The 25341-nt window shown below is 33.7% G+C and overlaps 1 protein-coding gene, 1 non-coding gene and 1 pseudogene across 3 annotated transcripts; all 3 read right to left on the minus strand.

The window, feature by feature from the left end:
* Positions 1-265: 265 nt before the first annotated feature.
* Positions 266-12108, minus strand: LOC132039713 (protein BREVIS RADIX-like). Of its 2 annotated transcripts, none has more exons than XM_059430229.1 (7): positions 11857-12108; positions 11187-11276; positions 7503-7659; positions 3003-3352; positions 2403-2532; positions 1613-1875; positions 266-899 (listed from the first exon to the last, which is right to left on the minus strand). In XM_059430229.1, exons 3-7 carry the CDS (start codon positions 7596-7598, stop codon positions 821-823), a joined length of 918 nt encoding a protein of 305 aa, XP_059286212.1. In that variant the 5' UTR covers positions 7599-7659; positions 11187-11276; positions 11857-12108; the 3' UTR covers positions 266-820. The 2 variants fall into 2 exon arrangements, with proteins under 2 accessions (XP_059286212.1, XP_059286213.1); XM_059430230.1 differs by having other exon boundaries at positions 11187-11279.
* On the minus strand, positions 3997-4081 carry TRNAM-CAU (transfer RNA methionine (anticodon CAU)). Its single transcript is given in 2 exon segments — positions 3997-4032; positions 4044-4081. It is a non-coding gene; the product is annotated as a tRNA-Met (tRNA).
* An 8497-nt stretch (positions 12109-20605) lies between the features above and the next one.
* On the minus strand, positions 20606-25339 carry LOC132039298 (uncharacterized; annotated as a pseudogene).
* Between the last annotated feature and the right edge of the window lie 2 nt (positions 25340-25341).

Here is a 25341-nt window from a genome sequence, read left to right on the forward strand (position 1 = left end):
GTCCCCTCCAAGGCTTCCGGTTGCAGACAAAAGCCTCGCATTTATTTGGAGAATGATAGAGGGACGAGCCCATTATCCATCGAGTTTTAGCACTGCGACACCGATATATTGTATTGTTCACCATAATTGCAAAGTATCAACGTGCAACATTGGGTTGTTGCTTCATTCCATTAAGACATTTGGCTCTGGGGTGGCAAGAATCGTAACTGAAATCATCCAAAGTGCAGCATACTTTGGCACTTAGGAAAAAGGGAACAACTATGCCTTAATTCCAAATTAGTTAAGGTCATCTATAATTTTACATGAATCCTCAAACATTTATTTCATTCTATGTAGATTCGTTTCGTATCAATACCTTAGAAAATTTGAAATTATGAGATCCATGAAGGCATAAAAGTAAGAAACTGAGATAAGCCCCAAAAGGATTTGGCAAAGACGCATAATTAGAGATCAAAAAATGCCTTGAAAAAACTGGGTTTTTCCGTGGAATGGAACCATTCCCCACTGAAGACTATGTACATTAAACATGTTCATCTCTTTTACCACTGAACTCACCTTGCATGGGCGGAGCTAGAAAGTTACGTAAATCCACTAAATGTGTACCAAAATTTAGCTCCGAACCCAATTACTAACACCTGATGTTGCTATTCTAAAATTCCGAACTCACAAAGTTCAAATCTCAAGTCCACCTTTGTCAGCCTATCGCCTGTCATATCATCCAAGGTGATTTTAACTTTGCCTCGAGGATGGCAAAATATTCCAGTTTAAATATCCTGATATGTTGTGGAAAATACTGATAATTTAATATGGAATACATGATCTAAAGATATTGTTCTTGTATTCTCTCCCAGTTCTGCTCCCACCACTGTTTCGCGTTCGCCTCCCCAAATTTTTCACGGCTGAATAAACAAAGAAAAGTTAGAGAAATACCAGTCGAAATTGCAATGGCTTAGATGAAGCTTCTACACAAATTTGAGTAAGCATCTTTGAAGAAATCCCAAAACTTGCACTATTAACACGTAAACTTGTCCAGACTCTCTGAAACAAAGTGGCCAAAATGACTTCCATCATACCACACATAAAAATGAAAAAGAGGTGAATTGTGCATCCTATTATTCACTTTAAAAAATGGAAGTTAAAGGAAAAGCAGGCAGAAACTGACTTAACCGAGTTGGTCCATAGTAAAACATAGTATAGGGAAAACTTGAAACAGATTATAGAAGACGTCAGTATAAGGTGGCTGGATATATCACCATCCGGCTAAAGTGACCTTATGAGTGAAATAGCAAAAGATAAGTAACTTTTCTGATAAAAAGGAAAGAGAATTAACTCTGTTCACCTATTCCAAAAGTCCAGTAACCCCCTATTCCAAAAGTCCAGTATCCGTTTAAGCAATAAACTCAGGAAAAGCTTAGAAACAGATTACAAAAAACTAACATAGATATGATAGAGATGAATCACAAAAATAATTCTTGTTTTTTTTTTTTTTTAATATTTGGCAGTAGAAAGGACTGAGCAAAGAAATGTTTACTCCAGGTTTCCTATGCTAAATCTCATGTTCAGTTGAACTAATGTGGCACGTTAGAATGAAAAAGAGCAGAACTTGAAATACCTGAATCTGACGCGGCGTAGCTCTCTAGTGCCATCAGCTAATTGTCTGATGGTTATACACACTCCAGGTTCATCTTGCTCTATCCATTCTGACTCCATGTCACTTGCATTACTTACAGAAACTGAAGTCTCGTCTCTGGAGGAGGTTGTCGTTCTTGATGCCTCACTACCCTTTGGGAAACCAGGTGCATGAGCACCTAAGCCAGCATTATATTGTTGGAAATCCCTTGCAGATCCAGGCCTTGAAGAATAATTTGAATCTCTCTGCAGAAAAATACCTTAAATTTCAGTTACTTGCGCGTTATGATAAGTTATATTACAAGTATAACTATGTGTATTGGATCTTTGTTGAATATTCCAAGTTTCAGTAGCTAATTGAGAAAGTGATGGAGGTACTGCCGGAGGCGAATGTAGTCATTACTCAAGGAGCTCAATTGAACCAAGTATCTTCGATATAGAACATAGATATATACTCAACAAAACCAATAGACTTTAAGCAACGAGTCCAGTGCCAAGAACCTTCACTACAAGTTTAACAACTCGAGTTGTATTCAGTTAAAGTGGGTTTAAGGTAGAAGGAACACAGCAGTCAATGATAAAATTCACTTAGTAAGTTGATGGCTTTTAATATGACCTTCTTCTTTAACAGTCCACTTTTAACAATTAAACTAAGACTTAAGTAAAACTAACACCTACTTTCTACGAAAAGTAGATGCACCGATAAACTATGGCTGTTCATGAGTATAGTTTTAGCAAAACAGATAAATTACAAGAAGGTGAAGCAGCCATACCCCATCCTCAGACTGTGAGGGTGTGTGAAGAGCTTGCTTATTGAATCTCTGAACATTGTAAAGCTCCATAATTCTGTCATAATTCTCACCCCACCATCTTTGAGCTTGCCATTTGTTGAACACGTCCCGACTTCAAATTAAAATACAAGTCAAATTAATGTCAAACAATAACGTATTGTTTCAACAAAGAACAACAACTACACTTCTATTCGAAGCTAGTTGGGATTTGATAATATGAATCTCTGTTACCCATTTATCAACATTATTCAGGGAAGATTGTTTCCTTCCGTATCATGTTTCCCATGTTCTTTAGTTTACTAATATAAAATGATATTCTGTCTGTTCCATCTTATAGGACACTATTTAATTTTTGATCTATGCTTTTCAGTATTTGAAAGTTGTCCAACTCTAAACTTTCAATTTTACTCTTAAGGACGTGTTCTTATAGCTATAGAAATGTCATAGCTTATTGAAGACCACAAGTTCTAAGGTTACTTCAGATATGTGCTTAAGATCCTCCGTTTTTTCTTAAATTCCGCACCTTGTCAAACACTGCCATATAAAATGAAAGCGGGGGAGTAAGAGACGATGAATGGATACCTAAATCTGATTCTTTTAAGATCATTTCCACCATGAGGGAGAGAACCAAAAGAAATCTGAATTCCAGGCTCCACTTGTGCTGTCCATTCTTTTGTCTCCTCTTCATCTTCCAGCATCACATCACTTAATCTAGAATCAGTTGTAGCTGGTGTTTGGAGATTACCAGTACTCGTAAAATCCCAACCTGGAGTAGAATTTGAACTTCCTGTTTGGTAATTGTATAAAACTCCCCCTGAGATAGCACCAAAATCTGGATATGGATATGGTCCATGCCCTTTCTTGTAACTGTTGTTGGCATTACTTGGCTTGCACCTAGAAGCACCAGAGACCTTCAATGCTATGTCCTTTATCTGCAAATGATTAAAACAGAAGTTTCATAATAACATATAGAGTACTGAGCAGTAGGTCTAACAGTCAAAGGAGGAAAATGGGTGCCAGAAGGGTGTGCCAGAATGAAGTGAGTGAAAGTTCAAAGGTCAAATTCTAACAGAAATAAGAAACAAATGATTTCTTTTCATCTACTTAAACCTTGGTGCAGATTTTCTCGGTCCTTATGCTAGTATAAGTAACGTACTCGATGGAATAATCAAATTGTGCTCAAGCTGATCAGGATACTACAATTATTAAATAATTAGGAAGATGGGTCTTGATAAGATGATGAACTAGAGATATCATATCCTAAGGTTCTTGTGACAATAAGGGACAGGTAGCAAATCCCATGGCCAAAATTTGGTCAAATCCATGTAGGAAAAAGGTACTTGAATCACACAGTTGAACAATATCTCTTATAAGCATCTACTTAAACTTAGATTACACTAATGTCACAAGAAAATTGTACCTTATACTTATGCCATGAACTCGAATGAGAAACAAAGATGTTGTGATCGAAGTAGAATATATTTTCAACATTACAGAAGTAATCCTGAATTCAATAACAATGGCTAATGAAGAAAAAAATAAACAGTATTAAAAATAAGAAAAAGACAATGTTCTATGGGGTGAGAGAGGCTCGAACTCTCGACCTCAGGATAACTCAGAAGCTATGAGACCTACGCGCTAGCCAACTGCGCCACCACCCCTTGTTGTTTACTTTCAGGTATATCAATATTTATATGTCAATAGACACTTGCTGCACATGCCATCAAATTAACCAACAAAAAGCTTATACTCCCTCCGTCTAAATTTATGTGATAACTTTCCTTTTTGTCTGTCCCAAAAAGAAGAATACATTTCTATATTTAGAAATAATTTTACTTAAAACATTCCATTTTACCTTAATGAAATGATTTACAGCCACAAATATCTATGGCTTGTTTTAGATCACAAGTTTCAAAATTCTTCCTTTCTTTGTTAAACTTTGTGCATAGTCAAATTATATCACATAAATTGGGACGGAGGAAATAGCTAACAGCATTTCCCTGTCAAACTGAGAATACCAATGAAGCAATGTAGTCATATTGTATCACATACCGTCATCTTATTATTATATTTTTTTTTTTGATTTGTATTCCAACAGAAGTGGACTATACATTTTCTTCAGTAGGATTTCAAATCTTAAGTTAGGGGAGATAAGAGTTTTTGTGAGAACGGAACTTTACATTTAAATAATACATCAAGTTGCAACAACTAATTAAGTTAATCCCTGCAAACATACTCATTTTATGCTACACTTTGAACTTTTAAATCTATCTAAAAAGGAATAATGACATTTTTATATTCAATATCTATTTAGAGCCTATTTGGATGGACTTAAAAAAAATAGCTTATAAGCTGAAAACAGCTGGGCAATTTGCAGGATTGCCCTTCGCTGGAGGTGGTCTTTAATTTTTACCCCTCAAAATGGTGGTCTTTAAAATTTGCTCTTCAGGCAGAAGTGCACCGTGCCCATGCAAATTCTCGCGAGCCCAAATTCGCCTTTTTTTTTAAGCGGGAATTTACATGTAATTTTTGCAAAAATTACTCGCCTAGCGAAATTTTGGCTTACGATTTTTTTTTTTTTTTAACGAGACGGGGTTTGAACCCACAACCTCAGGGTGTTAGGCGAAGGGCAATACTTAAAGACCACCAATTTGAAGGGCAAAAATTAAAGACCACCCCAAATGAAGGGCAATCCGCGCAAAAAAAAAGAAAACAGCTCCAACCTATTTTTTTTGGGCTTATAAGTTCTTTTTTAAAAAATAAGCCAAACAAACTTATTTTTTAGAAACATTATTTTAAAGACAAAATGGCTTATAAATTTGTTTTCAAAGAACTTATAAGCTAAGCCAAACGGGCTCTTAATCTGTGCATTCTCATTTTACCTTTATTCACATGACTTATGCGGATCCACTGGATATAAAAACAGATTTCTTATTAGGCAAGAGAATAAGGGAGAGAACACATCAAACTCGTACCAGATTTTAGGCCGAGAAAAACTCTACCACCTAGTGTCACTAAAGGTGGTGAAATCAATAGAGACCATGGTTTAAATTACTGTGAAGGTTTACAAAAATATAAATTCTATTCATTCGTCTAAATCTTGTCGAATACAATTTGCCCAATAAAATAGTCAAGGTACCAAGCTAACCGGACATCAATTAACAAGGTTTAATGCATAGGTAGCTCTTTAAATTTGCCAAAATATTCCATTTAGACACCTGAACTAAGATTTGTTCCAATTGAATACAATAACAACAACATACCCAGTGTAATCTCACAAGTGAGTCTGGGGAGGATAGGATATATGCAGACCAACTCTACCTTTATGAGGTAAAGAATTTTCGATAGACCTTACCTCTTCTATTGAACACCTCAACTTCAAATAAAGTATTCCAATTAAACACTTTCGGTTCAAATTTTGAAATGTGTTTTCATTTGTTTGCTAGGTAGTTAAGTTAACTAAATAAAAAATGTCATCTCAATTAATTAAACACAATTCACCTCAATAAGTCGTAAAACCCCAAGCATTTCCTACTTAAGGTTGATGTGTTCAATTAAAAGAGATGACATATTTTATCTGATAACTTAACTACCTAATTGACGAATGAAAACACATGCAATTTTTTTTTTCAAAATTTGAATCGAAAGTGTCTAACTGAAACACTTTATTAGGAGTTGAGATATTCAATTGGAACAGGGCTTAGTTCGAATGCCTAAATGTAATATCTTGACAAGTTTAAGGGTTATCTATGTATAATTAAACAACGGAAAAGGGTCAAATATACCCCTGTACTATCAGAAAAGAGTTATACCCCTGTACTATCAGAAAGGTGTTAAATATACCCTTCGTTATACTTTGGGTCCAAATATACCCTTTCCGTTATACTTTGAGTCCAAATGTACCACTCTGTGATACTTTGAGTCCAAATATATCATTTCTCCGTTAAAATTATTCAAGGTGGACATGAGATCTGACGTGGCATTAACAACTCGATGAGGTAGACACCACATGACATGCCCACCTTACCGCCTAACTCATTTACCCCTCTCTTCCTCTTCTTTTTCCACCACTACCATCTCCTCCTCCTTTACAACCTTTCCCACCATCACCACCACACAACCATTAGCACCACCATACTTGCTGATAACCATAAATGTAAGGGACTAGATCACCTCCCCCTATACCAAAATCTTCACTTAATTAGAGGGGCCATGTCCATCATTTCAAGGGGCCATGTCCATCATTTCATGTGATAAACTTAATCATTACTGCAACAAATTAAAAGTTGCTGATTTTAATTGATGAGATCTAGTGGGTCTACCACACCTATAATTCTTTTTTCAAATTTCTAATCAGATAGCTCTGTCTGTGACTTCTAAAGGACAAGTAATTGTAAAATCCAACTAGATATATGTACATTTCACTGTTTGCCTTCGTATTAGGCTATCATAAATAATCTTAGATCGATATCGAAGTAAGCTGTCATAAATAATAATATATCGATATCGAAGTAAAACTTTTTTTTTTTAATGTTTTTTTTTTTTAATGTCATGTAAAATCTGACATTAATTTATTAGGAAAAGAGGACCCCTGTTTTCCTACTGATAAAGGCAGAAGATTGTGTGGTATGTGTCCATTACTATGTCATACATAGTACTGGTTATGACAATTCAAACATATTATTATCTTGGTTGTTGGATAATGGAGATGGTGGTGCTAATGGTGGGAAAGCTATGGAGGGGCTGGAGATGGTAGTGGTGGAAGAGGAAGGGGAAGAGTGGGGTAAATGGGTTGGGCGGTGAGGTGGCATGCCATGTGGTATCCACCTCACCGAGTTGTCAGTGTCACGTCAGATCTCATTTCATTTTTGACAATTTTAACGGAGGAAGAGTATATTTGAACTCAAAGTATAACGAAAAAGGATATATTTGGATCCAAAATATAATAAAAGGTATATTTAATCGTTTTCTGATAGTACAAGGGTATATTTGAAGCTTTTCCCATTAGACAATTACAATAAAAAACAGAAGATAAATAGTGCTAGCAGGAATAGAGTAGGGGAGGGTGTAGGAGCAGAGAACCTGTGCCGTCAGGCGTTTGACAGAATCTTTAGTATTGGGAGTACCTTCTCCACCATCATCTTCTACTTTTTGCTTACATGTGATACATGTCAACATTTTAATTCCCTTCTCTTTTGTTCCTCTTTTCTACTCTGTATATATTTTCCTTTCTTTCTAACTGCAAATGAAAAATAAAATAAACAATAAAAAATCATATAAAACTATGATATTCATTTTGTGTGTTTTGCTGAGAGGATCAATTTAGATCTTCCATTTCAAATTCAAATTACAAAAATATAACTTTCCTTTCATGACAATGTAGAGCTGTGAGACTGAATATTTATTAGGAGATATTGAGAGAATATGCATTTATTTCCACTCACAATCTTTTAAGGTAAAAACATTATATAGCAATAAATATTATTTAAAACAGAAACGTTGGATAAACTTTAGATTTGTAAATTCAGGTGTGTGAAAACTATCCAGATTTTATGCAACTCCGTCCACGCTTAGACATTTAAGGACGGATTTGAAAGGAATGAAATCTAAATTAATCCCGTGAAAAAATGTATTTAAAAATTAACTAAAATAAATAATTCAAGTATTCAACAAGTTAGTTATTAACGTACTATCTCACTTCATTGACAATTAAGTTACACTCTTTAATATAATTGGTGGTAAAAACTGAATTTTTCATTCACACATGTTTAAAAAAATCTAAAAACGTTTAAAATTAACAAAATACGTAAGGTGAAATTGCACATTAATTAATTATAATCAAGTGATAAAAACATATGCAGAAGATAGATATATATCATGCTATCATTGGTTTCATGTAAATAAGTTTTTACCATGATTGGGTGCAAGGACATTTGTAATAGTTCGGACCACTATGCTCACTTGTTCAAGAAGATAGCAGGTCAAGAAAATAGGAAACTAGAGAAAAGGACAACATATATTGGACAACATATATTAAAAGGAAAGTTTCCTGAAATTATCTTCCAAATCGAAAAGTCTGAATTTTTTTCATTCACACATGTTTAAAAAAATTAAAAACGTTTAAAAGTTTCAACGAAAACAAAGTAAACAAACCAGTTTAATATCTCGATGATAGCAAATTAGTAGTTACTGTGTTTATCAAGTTAAATCCTAATGCATAATCTAGAAATTTATTCTTAATTATCTTATAAGTGATCCCCAAATTTTTTTCTAATCGATCCACAATTATAGCATATAAATACTTAACTTATAAGCACTAGGTCATTTGGTACACGGGATAAGGTAGATATTTCAGAATCAAGTTTGGCAAAATAAATTTATATCTTCTACCAAACAAAATATTAAATGAAGTCCAAACTTAATTCTAAAACATCCCACTTTATCCCATCAAACATGAAATTAATTCATCTCACTTTCGAGATGGAATAAATTAGCCTTGGGACTATAATCCCAGGATTATAATACATTTGTATAAACTAGTTTTATCAACTTATAAATTTAGTCATACACCGTCTTTTAACGATTACACACGTTTTACCCTACCTACAGGCTACAACATGGCACTGTCGAGAGAGAAACTAAAGCAAGTAGAGGCAAGAGAGAGAGAGAGAGAGAGAGGGAAAAAGGAATTAAGTAGCAGTGGCATGCAGTAGCAGCACTAACAGCAAAGTAGAAGAAGAGACGTGGAATCTGGTTTGGAGAATACCAATCGCTTTACAAATGAATAAACAGTAATTGTCGACCATTGAAAGCGGCCACTGAATAGACAAACAGACAATAACTTCTGTATTTAACAATTCCGTACTCTGTCGACAGTGACTAACCTAACCACAAAACTAAATACTAACACGTAACAATACCATCAAACCAAAACAAGCACAAAAGATTTAGTAGGCGATTGGCCACGTGTTTTCAAACCGTGGTTTAAAATCATGATTTTAACTTTTTTAAATATAAAATTTAACTTATAAATTTATATTTTATTAAAAAAAATTTTATAAGTTGAATATATATTTTTAACAATTATCCCAATCAATCATTTACCAATTTTATTAACTTTTACCAACCTTTATTTATATCTACCAATCTTTAATTTATGTGGGAGGATTATATTAAAGAGTAGTTACAAGACTATTCATGTTAAATTTTCGTTTTTATTGAATTAAAGTTTGATTAATTGATGTTGTATTTTTAGAAAGGCCTTCTAAGAGTGTCTTAATTTTGTTATGAACTATGACACATTTCATTTGGTAAGATCATATAAGAATTGAGAATGTTTTGATAGTTTTCACAATTTGTAGGATTTTTATGTCTATAAGAGAAAATACAACTTAAAATATCCAAATTGCATGTCCAAACATGATTTAAAACCATGATTTGAACCCATGGTTTCAAACTTCATTTTAAACCATGTCCAAACGAGGCCTAAGATGAACTTTAAAAGTTCGTAATACTCAAATCTAGCAGGTGAACTTTTCTATTGATAGTATACGAGAGGGACGGAGCCAGGGGCATAAGGAGGTTTATTCAAACCTTCTTTATCGAATAATTTATCTTATTTTTTTATATTTTAAATTTTCTTAGTAAATAATCCTGACTTCTGCGTGATGCAATTTATATGTGTTGCGCTAACCTGAGGTAGTAAAAACTCAATAGATTAATGCATGTAAGCTGTTTTAGACCATTATCTCATCACCAAAGGATGTAGTGCAGCGGATGGGCTGTTTCTCCCTTAACCAGAGGTTTTGGGTTCGAGCCCTGAGTATAAAAAAATTCTTGATAGCGAGCGCTTCCTTCCAAAGGGGGCCCTATGCGTATCAAATCCGGATATAGTCAGGCTCCAATGAGAGGTACCGGACACCGAATGAAAAATCAAAAAAGAAAAGAAAAAGAGAGACCATTATCTCATAAAATGGTGAAAAAGAATTACTCCCTCCGTTTCAATTTATGTGGCACTTTTTATTTTTCTTGAGTCAATTTGACCAAATTTTGAAGCTAAATTGAATTAGATTAACTCAATTTTTTAAGATAAAAATTTATATATTTAAAAACTACATGAAAAGTACTATAAGTTGCAACTTTTTGCATATCAATTTGGTGAAAAAATACATCTTAAAATATTGATCAAAATTCATGCAGTTTAAATCTCAAAAAGCAAAAAATGCCACATAAATTGAAATAGAAGGAGTACGTAATAGCAGTACTCCCTTCATCCCAAAAAGATTGTCTTCTTTTCCTTTTTAGTCTGTTTCAAAAAGATTGACACTTTTCTATATTTAAAAATAATTTAACTTTACGAGATGATTTACAACCACATAAATATCTAAAGCTTATTTTGGACCACACATTTCAAAAGTCTTTTTTTATTTTTTAAATTTTGTGTCAAGCTAAACTAAGATAATCTTTTTGGGACGGAGGAAGTAATATTTTAGGATTTAGTACTCCTCCCTTTCACTTTTTATGTGGCTGTATTTAGAATACGATATTCAAACTACGCAATTTTTGCCCTTTAACGTGAATTCAAACATAAGATTCTTCAAACTTTTTCAAATAAATTTAGATATTCAAAAACTAAATACTAAAGTAAGAAGTACTTAAGTTACACATGGAAAATAAAAAAGCGCAGGAATAAAGCAGTCTCTGTTTCTCTAAATAGCAATACAACAGTGACATAAAGTGAAATAAATGGAGTGCGAAAATTCATACCTCAAATGGCCGCTACTCGCCGGAGTTAATAATCATCTAAAACTCACCGGTAAAAATGGCGTTCAGAGCTATAATCTGCTGTGCTCTGTTCTTCTTACATATTCAGAAACGAGAGAAAAAATCAGCGGTAAAAAAAAAAAAAAAAAAAAGTTGGCGCTCTCTAAATAGCAATAGTATCACATAAAGTGGAGTTAAATGTAATCTTTCTATATTCATAAATTAAATTTTTTGAAAATTAAACAAACAAAACCATAATGCAGAAGAAGCAGAATAAATTCGAGTTCACTGAATTCACAGTGTTTCCTTAAAAACTTAATCCCCTCCTAGACTCCTAGTACCCGAGGTTTAAAATTATTTCCTTCTATAATAAAACTGATTACGGTGTAGCAGTACTTCAAACACCAGTTTCAAAGAAATTCAAAGATCGACCGAATCACACTTAACTTACTATTTATTGCAGAAAGAAGAAGAGTATTTCAGACTTTCGGTATGTAAAATCCGAGGAAATGAACATATATTTATAGCCAACAAAAGGTAATGTTAACAGGGTGAACAAGTGTCATTCAAATAGCATCATTTCTCCTTATCTTTTCGGAAAAACACTTATTCATTTCTCATTAACACCTTTTAAAAACCCAACATTAAATAAACGGCGTAGGAAAATCCATACCTCAAATGACTATTAACCGGAGCTATTAATCATCTAAAATCCACCGGTAATAATGACGTTTAGAGTAATATAATCTTTTTTGCTCTGTTTTTCTCACATATTCAGAAACGAGAGAAAATGCAAAGGAAAATCCTTAAACAAGTCGTTGAGATGTTAAATCAAATCAAATTAAATATTTTCCGACAATGAATGGCCTGAAAATATATTTTTATTTTATTTTAAGAAGGAAACAAAAAAAAAAATAGAGACAAAAGGAAGATAAAACAAGTAAACAACTCGTGGGAAGTGATGAAGGAATTTATAGAAGGATGTGACGCCGTCGACATTTATTGTGTCGTTTTCCAACGGAAAACGTGTATATAAACAGTGAACAAAAAGAGCAAGTGTTGCATTGGGTGAGTTGTACGTTCTGCATTACAGGTTGGGCTTTTTTGTGGGATTAATTGTTGGACCTATTGGGTTATATGTGGTCTTGTTCATGGTAGACATGGATGGTCCCAGCTGTCTAGTTTATTAGTTTTATATAAATGGTGTACTAATTTGGGTGGTTTGGGAAAGTATTATGTGACAAGATTTTAGTGGATTAGAACCATTAGGGTGGGGTCAACCTTTTTTGCCTTTTTAATTAGGGTTGGATATTTATGTACTTTAGTAAAACAAAAAAAAAAAATTATCGCGAAATAAGTGTCATATTAAGAATTCAAGACAAAAGCTAGTAAGTGTTTCTAACTATGTCCTTAGCATTAAAGAAGTAGTCAAAAAACATCTAATGAATATGGCTAGTTTGATAAATTTCACATTATATTTATTGATTTTTAGTGTGATTTTTGCTAAGATGACACTTATTTTGAGACGAAGAGAGTAATTATATTGATTTAACTTTATGAGATGATTTACAAACACAAATCTAATGAATTTTGGATCACACATTTCAAAAAGTCTTGATAATTGATTTAACTTTTATGAGATTCACATTATATTTTTGATTGATTTTTATTTTTTAAAACTTGAAAAAATAAGATAATCTTTTTAGGACGGAGGAAGTAATATTTTAGGATTTAGTACTTCTCCCTTTCACTTTTTATGTGGCGTATTTAGAAAACGATATTCAAACTTAATTATATTGATTTTGAGAGCTATGCATTGGGCACCGGCCTTACATGAGTTTTTTTACAAACATCAAATTAAGAGCTTATTTGCTCAGACTTCTAAAAACTGTTTATGTTAAAAAATATATTAAAATGATTTTTTTTTTAAAAACATTTGTTGGAGATAAGCGGTTGTGTTTGGCCAATTTTTTTTCATATTTAATGAATGAATTATGCTTGATGAATCTTTTCAAGAATTATTTTTGACCGTCAAGTTACGAAAACCTCTATTTAATAGAGAAATGATATTAAAATATCATTTATAAAAGACTTTAACTTAAATTTAAAACATAAAAATTAATAATTTTAAGCAATATAAATATAGTTAACCAAATAAAGACTAAGGGAAGAGGAGGTGGGGGTAGTATTTATATTTGAGAGATATATAGGTTAACTTAGTGATAGATAGTGGTGAGTGTAATGTTTACATAAGGATATTTTTGTTTTGGAAGAAATAATTTTTTACTCCTGCTAGAAACGTAAAAAATTTGCAATTTCTCCTCAAAAGCACATTTCATTTTCTACCAAATACCTCAAATCTCCTTACAAAAAAATAAAAAATAAAAATTAAGAAAATAATTTTGTTTAGTTTTTTAGAAGCTTGACCAAAACAAATTATAAGTTGATTTGTATTAACAAGTAAGTTTTTATACTCATAGCAAGTTTTATATGTAAACATAGAATATAAAAATATATCCAATTAAGTTGTACTGACATAATTAAAAATTCTTTACACTACGTAAACTCATTAAATATTTGGTGGGGAGGTATGATAAATGCTGAGTTTGTTTAAGCAAATGATCCCGTACTAGATCAGATAATAATCAAATCATTATGTTTCTCTTTGTTTTCTTTTGCTTAGTGCTTTGTCATAAAAAAAATCGAGATGGTGGTTGGTTGTATCTAATCACAACGTATCAAGATGATGTTTCCTTTTCGCAATTTTTAAAATTCTTTATTGTATTTCATTAAGAGTTTGAATGACATAACATAAAAAATATATTTGATAACAATTTTTTTTTTATTGTCATAAATTGATTATTGTTACCCATGTCTGCTGCAACGTATTTTATTGTTTTAGCTAATTATATCCTTTTCATTTTAACGTAGGTAATCTTGTTAACTATCCTTTATAATATAGATATGCTAATTAACATGCTATTGTTTTATTCTCATGTGATAGGAGTAGTAATATACGTTAGAGACCGATTCAAAATTTCAATAAGATTAGTGTACTATCATAATTGGCGGACCTATGTTTGGAGTTATGGGTGCTGAAGCAAGCATCCATTGTGATCAATTAGCCAAATTGTATTATGTATGCATAAATATATTTAAAAATGTCAATGACCATGAGCATCCATGTTTGGTTTATGATCATTGTAAAACTTATACCAAAATTAGTGAAGCACCAACTCATAAATTCTAGATCCGCGCCACTGAACACGATGAAGGGGTGGATCTAAGATTTATATTTGACGGGTTTAATTTTTAGGTTTTTATCATGAACTTGTTATATTTTTAAAAACAAATTTATAATTAATATTCTTTTGCAATTTCAGTGAATTTTAATTTATGTGTCAAAATTGTTGGGATCAGTTGAAACCGTTGACTATATGCTACATCCTCAGTCCTACTAATTTTAATATAGACATTAAGTTCAATTATACAAAAAATTGCAATGAAACAAAAAAAAAAAAAAAAAAAAAAAAAAAAAAAAAAGAAGAATAGAGATTTTAGTGTGTCAGACCCCATCGATTTTTAAAACACAAGAAGGGGCACTAGACATGCCTGCCAACATGAGATTTAAAAGCCGGTTCACTTCAAGAAAAAACGAAGAAGAATGGAAAACCAATAAATAAACGTGAGATTTGAATCCCCCAACTTCACTTGTATATGTACACTCAATAATCACTGTACCATAGAATTCTTTGAGTTTCAATGCTGACACTCATATTTAAGTAGTCTTAAAAAATATAGCATCGCCTATACATGCATGGCACACAGAGAGAAGCATCATGAGTGCACCACACCGCTCCACATAGACACGCCTCTAATAGTTATTAATGATAAAAGAACGTGTGTTTATATTAAATCCTGTATTAATTTTCTATGATTATATATTATACATTATCCTCTCTAGACCCCACTTGTGAAATTATACTGGATTTATTGTTATTGTATATATAAAGGAGGAGTTAGAACTTTCTGTTTATGGATTATGTGTTGTAACTTTATTTTATTTTACTTTCTTAATTCTGAATAAATTATTTATATCTACTAAATGAGATTTGCCAAACTCGTGGCAAGGAGCTAAAAGAGAGAGCAAATTGTCTAAAGAGAGCTAGATCTTGTTAGGCAAGAAAAGCATAATGAAGGTTCCAAAGTTTTCTTTCTATGCTTCCTTAACTCCTTGTCTGGCAAATACCCCATGTTGTCCAATGCCATTTTGGGGGTGGCAAACTGTCATTTGTTTCTTTGTTTGCTCCTAATCCAACACTCTAAGAATTGAGGACCACTGAGAGATGCATATTAAAATATCAATTTACGCATTTTAGCTCATTTTTAAATTATTTATACATATTAAAAAAAATTTAACACATATTTGGATCAAAATTAGTAGATTTTGTCGTACCCATAACTGTAACGACGACCCCACTCTTAAAAAAAAAAAACTAAAATTTTTGAATTCGAACCTTGAGAATATTAAATAATTTCTTGGTAAGAAGCATTTTATTCCTTAATGAGTTTCCTGACACGAATCAAATTAATCGAACTACAAAAAAAGCTTTTCAATTATGTCAACTTCATACTTTCTTTTATTTACTTATGCAGATCTTTGCCCACATTAAGTGTGACCAATAATGTGAGCGAAAGCAAAAACACACTGCGTTAGTCTTACTATGTTGTCTTTGCCTTGTGCCAAAGGGACCTAACAAAATACTGTCATGTGCCCTTGCCAACATGTGCAGTGTCTTTCACTTCAAACTTTGGTTTGGCTAATTGTAGTTTAGCACCATCATTAAGCAATGATGTGAACTTTTTCTAATAAAAAAATTTGTGTTGATGAAGTTCTCCTTTTAGTAATTTAAAATAACGTTTTTTTTGGTGATTAATGTATAATTTTTTCTATTCATTTTACTGTTTTTTATCTTGTCAATTTCTATAAATTCCTCGAGAAGGTAGGGATCAATTGCAGGAATTGCTCTAAAAGTGGAGGAAAGGTCTTAATTCGTGTTCAACGCATGCTTGACTAGTTCAAGAGGAAGCAGTTGAAGTGTATGAATGGTTTTAAATAATAGTCGAGTAATTTATTTTCAACAATAAGAACAATGAATGATATTATGTATTAATTGTTCGTCGAGAAAATTGTCAAAGATGACTTCTTTGTTGGTGGAACGAAGGGTCAAATAATGAGATAGAGTGACTCTTTGAGCTGGTCTGAATTTCTAATACCTCAAAAAACAGATCGAGATAAATCAGAGCACTTTTTCTTCCTTATCAATAGGGAAATCTTCTCTCGTGGCCTTCACCCCGCCCGAAAATAAAGAGTTAGGAAAGCTTGCCTTATACTATTAAAGAAAGGGAAAACACTTTTTCCTAGCAAATAATCTTCATATATAAGACAGTAAATGAATAATATAATCATATTTGAGCTTTGAATCAACACTTTGATTTAGCTTTACATCAATTCTCTCTTTCATTTTCCTCTTTATTCTCCATCCATCACAAACAAACAAATCAAGTTTTTTTTTAAAAAGAAAAAGAAAAAAAGGACAATCGTGATTATGAAGCAGCTGAAGTTTTTTTCTCAAGAGACGAGGTCACATCCACGCCAACAAAGCCAAATCTAAATGATCTCATCTAATATGCATTGTTGATGTAAAAAAAAAATTGTACAATTGAATGATTTATAAAGTAATTATATATAACTTTTTATGATAAATATTATTGATAGCATAAATAGAAATAACTAACATGCTATCATCGGCAAGGGCGGAGTTAGAGTGGAAACGAAGTTCGGAGGGGTCCCAGCCCTTTCTTCGGAAAAATCAACAGTACATACAAGGTTAAATTTTAACAACAAAGTACATGTTGAGAAGGGGAGTCTTGAAGCAACAATAAAAGTTGCCTCTCATGTGTTCCCTATGGATCACGAGTTTAAGCCGTGAAATGATCAGCTGCAATGGATACTTCCGTTAGGATAGGCTTTCTACATATTATATCGATCCCTTCCCTGTACTCGGCATGAATACGAGATGCTTCGTGCATTAGACTATCCTTATATATAGTACAGTAGATGTTGAAGCCCATTGATAAAAATTCTGCCTCTTCCACTAATCATCAATAAGATAAAACTTTCTTTACTGTCACTATATCTAACTTAAATTATACTATCTAAATAGAAATGTACAAAGGTGTTAAGATGGAGGGAACATGCATGAAAAGCAACTGTCGAGATTAGACTTTGTTCTAACGTTAAGAATGTTCCTTCTGTAAGCCAAAAAAAAAAAGACGTAAACACAACACAACATAATAATGCAAAAGTTTGGGGAAGTACTGATTTGCTGAAAATTAAAGCCCATGAGTTATTTTCATAAAAGTAGCAAGTGTTTGAAATTATTATGGTCTCTCAAGTCTCAATCTTTCCCCATTTCCCAATGCTTCTTTGATTATTTTTATCTTATACTTGGCTTCTCTGTTGCTTTTCTTTCAGTTTTATAAAGAATGCTTGCTGTTAAAAGAAGAGACCAGGTGCCATACTCTTTTCCTAACCATCATCTCTTAAGTTTTATGTACGAACGGTTTAAGCATTTTTAAACCATTAGATCACTTCTAAGATAATTTATAGGCAATTTTATTAAAAATTATTAGTATTTGGTAACCTAAATTAAATAATAAATAACTTGTTATAACATGCCAAGTTGTTGAAATCAATTTATTTTGAGAAGTACTTTGTATATATAAAAAGTATTTTGAGGGGTCATTTGGTATGATGGATAAAGGAAAATAGTCATGGGATAAAAATTTAGTATTGTTTTATCCCTTGGTTGGTTACTAATCCCGGGATAAGTTATTTCAGGATTAAAAATAGTATCAAGATAAGTTATTCCTGGGAGAGGGTGGAATAACAATCCCAGGATTAGTTATCCCGGGATAAAAGAATAAAAATGACAAAAATAGCCCTAAGGTCCCTCAAACCCTTTTTTTACTAAATAAGGTGGAGGGTATTTTTGTAAACAAATAATTTTTTCTTAGAAATTTTGCAATGCATGTTACTTTTAATACAATAAACCAAACAATCAATAAGAAATAATACCAGAATAACTAATCCCAACATAAATAATCCCAGTATAACTAATCCCAACATAACTAATCTCAAAGATAACTTCTTTTCAAACCAAACGACCCCTGAGAGAGTAGCGGTCTATATTTGGCTAAATCTTTTGAGAAGTGTTTTTGCTAGTAGTTTGTGTTTGACCAATATCTTTTAAAAGTTCTTATAAGGAGTCGGTTGGCAGGAGGGATGTGATGAGATTATTAGTCTCATGGGATTGGAATTATCCAATATTTAATTTGGTTAGTGGGATAACTCCTTTGGTATCCTACCCAATTCCATCTATATGGGGTAAAATGTGGGATAAGTTATCTCATATAGAGAGTGTGATAAGTTATTCCATCTTATCCCACCCAATTGCATCTATTCTACCAAACGACCCCTAAGTGTCAAATTATGGAAAATGAGGTTACTACTAATTAATTTTGGTAAAGATAAATTTTTAATACGGATATCTTGTCCTGAAATATCAAAATAAAGAAGATACACATAATATCTCAAATCATAAGGGTGGTTAGTGTGACGAATCGGAGAAGGTCTCTCAAATTAAACCACAAGGTAGGTTACTTGCTTAATTATGTTTTTTCCCCTTTATTTTCTTTGTTGTCTCCAAGTCAACTAATGGGCTTATTCTGCACATTATAGATGGACACTATCCACTCAAAATGAGCTAGGCCCAGTCCAATTATGTGTGCTATTTGTTGGCGGATTTGGCCACCAGTATTCATGATTTGGTTGTTCTATATAGTTTATTGGCCAGCTTACCGGAATAACTACTTTTTAAGGGATGTTAGCAATTAGTAGCTATCTTTTATCAATTCACAATTCGTAGCTAGTTTATAGCAAATTCGCTGTATTTGAGTGAATTTCAGTACACTGTTCAGTTGTATCCAACCTAATCTGATTTTGCATGTATTTGACTGTATTTGAATACATGCAACCTTAATTTCTCTGAATACATGTGTATTCAAAATGATTGTATTTCAGTGCATTTAAATACACGACGGAGCTGTGTATTTTATTGTATTTATATATTGATAAATCCTCTTGTTTTGGTTGTATTTGAATGTATTCGAGCTCCGATCAACAATGTGACCACCAGCGTCGCAAAGTTGAAAAATTGTATACAAAAATATGTTTATAGATCATTCAAACAACACATACAGTCAAATACATCTAGTTTGCCCCCAAAATACAATAAGCCAAATACACATAACTTATATTTACACTTAAAAAAAATAATGAATATACTCAAATATACTCAGATCTAAGATACAACAAGGAGAAGAAACCATGGATTATGGTATCCGTCAGATGTGAGAAGCGTAATGGCTTCCTTTTTTCTTTCGTGTTCTTTACAAAAAATTTCTTTCTCCAACTTCAACAAATTCCAATTCGTCTTCTGACGACGAAGGAACACAAGCGCTGAAGCTCTTTAGGAGTGACGGCTATGGTGATCTGGTGGTGCTCTGACTGGCAACAGTGAGCCGTGGTGTCGCTGCGACGGAGGAAGAGGCAGAGGCAGTGGCGTTTCTCAGATCCGGTGGTGTCGCCGTGGAGGAGGAACAGGCGGAGCTAGATCTGACTAGATTTGGCCGGAGAGAGAGAAAGGTATTTGGCCGGAGAGAGACAGAGAGAGGTGAGGGAGAGCACGATGTATTCCTTTTATAAATTTAGGTGACAGTGTTCAGTGGCGTTTAAAAGATATGCTTTAATTAAGTTGAGGTATTTGGATGAAAACCTGTGAAGTTGGGGGACCTAACATCAAAATGGTACAAGTACGAGTGTCTATTAGGCCAAAAAAGAAAGACCTCGTCATATAAACTAAACTTACATAATATAATTTCAACAAGTCATGTTAATTCTTATAAAAGTGTCACTGAAAATCAAAATAAATATGTTATGATGAAGTTCAATAAAACACATGTGCATATGTGCGCTCATTAAAGAACAATCATCAAAACAGTTTCACTATATAGTGATAGTAATATTTACAAAGTAAAATAGCAAACGTAGTCCATATTGATGACATTTACATTGACAAAAAGCAAGTCAAACCCATTGCCAAAATCGCAAAACTCAACTTCTTATCCTGTAGTGGTACCAAAATAATGAAAGAAAAGAACATCATCAAAAGTCTCACTATATAATGATAGTAATATTTACAAATTAAAATAGCAAACATAGTCTATATTGATGATATTTACATTAACAAAAAGCAACTCAAACACATTGCCAAAATCCCAAAACTCAACTTCTTATTCTATAGTGGTACCAAAATAATGAAAGAAATGAACATCCAAGGCACAGCATTGGCCAGCCCTACTTCTTGATATCTACCAAGTAAATTTGCTGCAACCAGACTCTCATCCTCTAAACCAACCCCAATACAAAGAGAATTACTACTAGTAGGAGCAGAGCTAACGGCGACGGAATCACCGGCTTGGAACAGGTCCGGGCTGTTGCTACTACACCCTGAAACCTTAACATTAGGACCAACTTTACATTTCCCCATGCATTTGCACCCTGAGACCGCAGCTTCAATCCCAACCACCTGCTGAAATTTCTCTAATATCGCTCCAGCGCCTGATCTCTTGCATTTTCCACCCATACATACTTCGATTTTCTTCGTCCCCACTGTTGTTGTAGCTAATACAGATGCATTAGTGCTGCTGCTGCCTACATTGCCAATGTGACAATCACTAGCTTCCAAGCAGCATTCGCCTTTTTTCTCAGGGACCGGAACTTCAAAACTTGAAGTTGATGTGGTTGAGAACTCTATAGACGTATCCACTTTGGGATTTAGTGGCTCGACTATTGTTGAAATGCCAGGACTTAATGTTGCATTCTCAAGTGCTCGGTCACATGCTTCTGGAATTGTTTGGGCAAGAGATTCGATTTTCAGGCTTTTCATGTCGACCAAATTTTGACATTCGTCGTCACTTGATTCACTCAATTCGGAAAAAGAGGTTGAAGATGATGACATTTCACATTTCCTTGTGCCTTGTACTTGAGTTGTTAACTTGAGTTGTTCCTTTCATCTTCATGAGTGCTTTTTCTTGTTTTCTTTTCCTCTTCAACTCTTTCTCCTCTGCCTTTAGCTGTTGAAGTTGTCCTAGCAATAGATCTGCTGCTTCCTGGATAGAGAGAAACGCAACATAAATAAACCAGAAGAGCAATATCCAATACAGTTATAACTAGCCTACTAGCAACAAAAAACAGCCAATTGAAAGAACTTGCAGTAATAGGTGGTTAATCATCTGGCTTATCTATTCACACTTTCATCTAACTCATGCATGCAATTGTCTGTGCCAATTAACTAGTTTGAACCTAATATTATGAAACTACAACGGTATTGATTGCGCGGAATGGAATTGTATTTCGTTGAAGCATTCACATGGATTTCTTGCCCTGCTTTCTACATATCATTTTTGGGACTCCAAAACCCCTATCTGACTGAATTGGGAATATATTACATTGTCCATCTTCTATTTATATATCAGACTTTGCATTCTCCGAACAATTCAAATAAGGCAACTGGACGAGTTGTAACAACTAGACAAGTAAACTTAGCAGATCAATCACATGGGAAAGGGTTAACAGCCAATCAATAAGTTCAACCCGAAGCAACAGGTATCAACCAGAATATGCTGTTGCACACATCGAATTGAACTATGGTCAAGAAAATCATCCGTAACAGTTATCGCCTATCTAGTATCTATATCTGGGGCGTCCCTAGAATAAGCTTACAGGTTTGGACAAACCAATAGCTTTGATCTAATCCCTTTATTTGTCTTTGGAAATCTATTGAATATGTACAAACAGGGGCGAATTTAGTAACTAAATCTGGGACACGTGAACACATGGTCTCTCTGTTGGTAAAACTAGGTATTTTATGTATATATTTTTTAAAATTGGTATAATATTACCAGCTGGAACACATACTACAAGAAGGCTAAATGGTGCAATTGATTGAATTGAGTTATTTACCAAGAGGACTAGTGATCAATTCCCACTAAACACACTTTTTTCCCTTTTTTTTTTTTTTTTGGTGAACCCATGTTCTAAAATCCTAGATTCACCTCTGTGTAAAATTATTAATTTAGAACCGAGTTATTACTTAAATAGACTAGAATCCCGAACTCATAAGCTTTATATCCCAGCTCCACCTCTGTTATTCTATACAATATAGACAAAGCACTACACAATAATCCAATGTCCCACTTCAATTCCATCAATAGCCAATTTCTATAACTACAAGTTGCTATCAATTACACATGAAACTCTGATACAGAGTAACATGTGTGCAAAACTAGTCTAGACCTGGTGCAAATACGAATATTTGCTAGAACCAGAGCATCCACAGATAGATTGATAAATTGCCAAAGTTGATTCACAACAAACAAACAGTTAAGGGGTCGTTTCGTAGTTCGTTAGATGTTATGCAGGTATTAGTATTACATGGATTAGTTCTGAGGAAATCTGTGCATTATTTTATACAAGTTTAGTTATTGATGTATTAGCTATTCCATCTTTTACTCTACATAAAATAATACATAGATTCCCTCATAACTTATAGTACATGTATTAGTTGTGCGGGTTTCTAAATTGCAAACCAAACACCGTACTATTTTATACGTGAACAACTTACCTCATAACTAGCTTCCAAACACAGGATTACTTGCATGATTTTAATACATGAATAACTTACTCTTAACCAACTACCAAATGACCCCTAAGAACATAATTCAAATTTGATGATAAACTTACCGAAATAGTCTTCCCTGGAAAATAATTTAGGAACCAAAAACATCCTTAAACCCTTAACTAACATTATTGCTCACCTGTCCAATTCTGTGAGCTCTGTCCTCGGCTTGAATAAGGTCACCTGGTGTCCATGATAATTCTGCAAATATCACTGTGCTTGCTGCTGTTAATGTTAACCCTACACCCGCAGCTCTGATGGAAAGCTGGAATACAACAGTTATAACAATATTATTTTCCATTGTACATAATCTCATGTTGCAACTGTTAGTTTGACCAATTATAAGTTCTAACAGATCCATGACATTACCACTGCAGCTTTAATTGTTTCTTTTTCCTGAAAATCTGTTACCAAAGCTTGTCGTAATGCTGACGGAGTGCTGCCATCAATCCTAATACAACCAACCTTCTTCTTCTGCAAAACAAGGGAATGTTCAAGTAGTCTATAATTCTCGAAATCTACTAAAATATGCAAATCTTACAAGTAAATACTCATGTATTGAATCAATCATTGATTGATGATGCACAAATATCAGGAACTTGCAGTTTGCCCGCATGTTTGAAAAAACCACAGTTACTACACCAAGAAGCATAACAAGAATATCGAAGCTTATATGAACAACCAAGAAGTTGGCATATCGGAGAAGATGCGCAACTGTTCCGTAGACAGAACATAAATCATTGTCAGATAAAAGGACAGTTAAATTTTGCATGACATAGCACTTTTTGATTAAATGATGGAAGTCATGGAACTGAATGAGGACCTTCCAAGCATCACTTAACAACTTGAAACTAGCACTTGAATTGAGAAGTAGTTTATAATAGTAAATTTGTACGTTAGACAAGTTTTAGTTCACCTATGTTAGCATTAGCCCAGGTCTCAGACACCTAGAACTCAAGTTGCGATTTGGTTGCTTCGAGTAAACTCATGGAGTTTCAATGATGCTCCCAATATCCTTATCTATCTGTATGTTATGTATCTGATACTGTAGCTTCCTTTCTCCTATCTAATGCAATGGCAATATCTTTCTAATTACCAAAGAAATTTTAAAGCCAACATTTGCTGATGTCATCTTCCTCTATTGCTCTTCAACATGAGAACAGTATATTAGCCTTTCCTTTTGCACTCTCTCTCCCTTACAGTATATTAGCCTTTCCTTTTGCACTCTTTCTCCCTTACAGATGTTATAATCTTTTAATCTAACATGATGAAAGAGGTAAAGAAAGAACATTCCCATAGAGCAGTTGGAGATGCTTTCACTTTGTACTTCGTATTCTGAATATCTAGGAAAAAACCACGTAGAAGCATAACAAGAATATCGAAGCTTATATGAACAAGCAAGAAGTTTATCGGAGAAGATGCGCACTTTTAGGCCAGCCAGGCAAAGTCAAACATTAAAGTCTAAACAGAAAAATACTTTTAGGCCAGCCAGGCAAAGTCAAACATTAAAGTCTAAACAGAAAAAAAGTAAGCAAAATGCAGGTTCTCGGGTTCGAACCCGCGCCTTTAAGGACAGTTTGCACACCCTTGGCCGCTGAACTATCTTCCTCTACTTTGCCAAGGGTGTTCAGCAGTTAGTATATATCCAAAACTAACTATATTTAATCTATATACCCGGAAAATTTATCCGATGAAGGGTGTTCATCTTACCACCCTTGGATGGGTGTAGCTCCGCCCCTGAGAAGAAACAAAAGTCATTATACCTCAACCATGGTTCCTAGGTAATCCAAAACTGCTGGAATATTGGCCTCGCCAGAGGCAGTGTAAATCTGCAGCCCAACAAGCACAGTATAGGGGTTAAAACTTTCGAAAACTATATTAATTTTAGCAATTAAGCAGCCAAAATCTAGCTTTAGAAACAAAAGAAAATATTCCAAAAAATGACAGTGAGCACAGTAACTAAACGAGATTGAATTTGTCAAATTTCATTATTACGGACCAGCAATGAAAGAAATACGGGAGCGTGGCGATAACCGACTGACCTTGGGCCTAACTCAGTGCCTAATGCTATCTCATGAGGTGAGTATTGATAAGACAATATAAAAAGACCTTCACATCCACAAATAGCCGATGATGGAACTCAACCCCCACCCCCCACGAGGGTCGAGGCCTGACAACTGAAGCATGGATAGTATAATACAGGGCCCCAACATCGGGTAAACCAAGAATTGGGATGGGCCTATCTCTAATCCCATGTGAATGATTAGAATAAGGTGGAGAAGACTTGATCATTC

Source organism: Lycium ferocissimum, chromosome 12 (genome assembly GCF_029784015.1).
Source record: "Lycium ferocissimum isolate CSIRO_LF1 chromosome 12, AGI_CSIRO_Lferr_CH_V1, whole genome shotgun sequence".
NCBI classification, from domain to species: Eukaryota; Viridiplantae; Streptophyta; class Magnoliopsida; order Solanales; family Solanaceae; genus Lycium; species Lycium ferocissimum.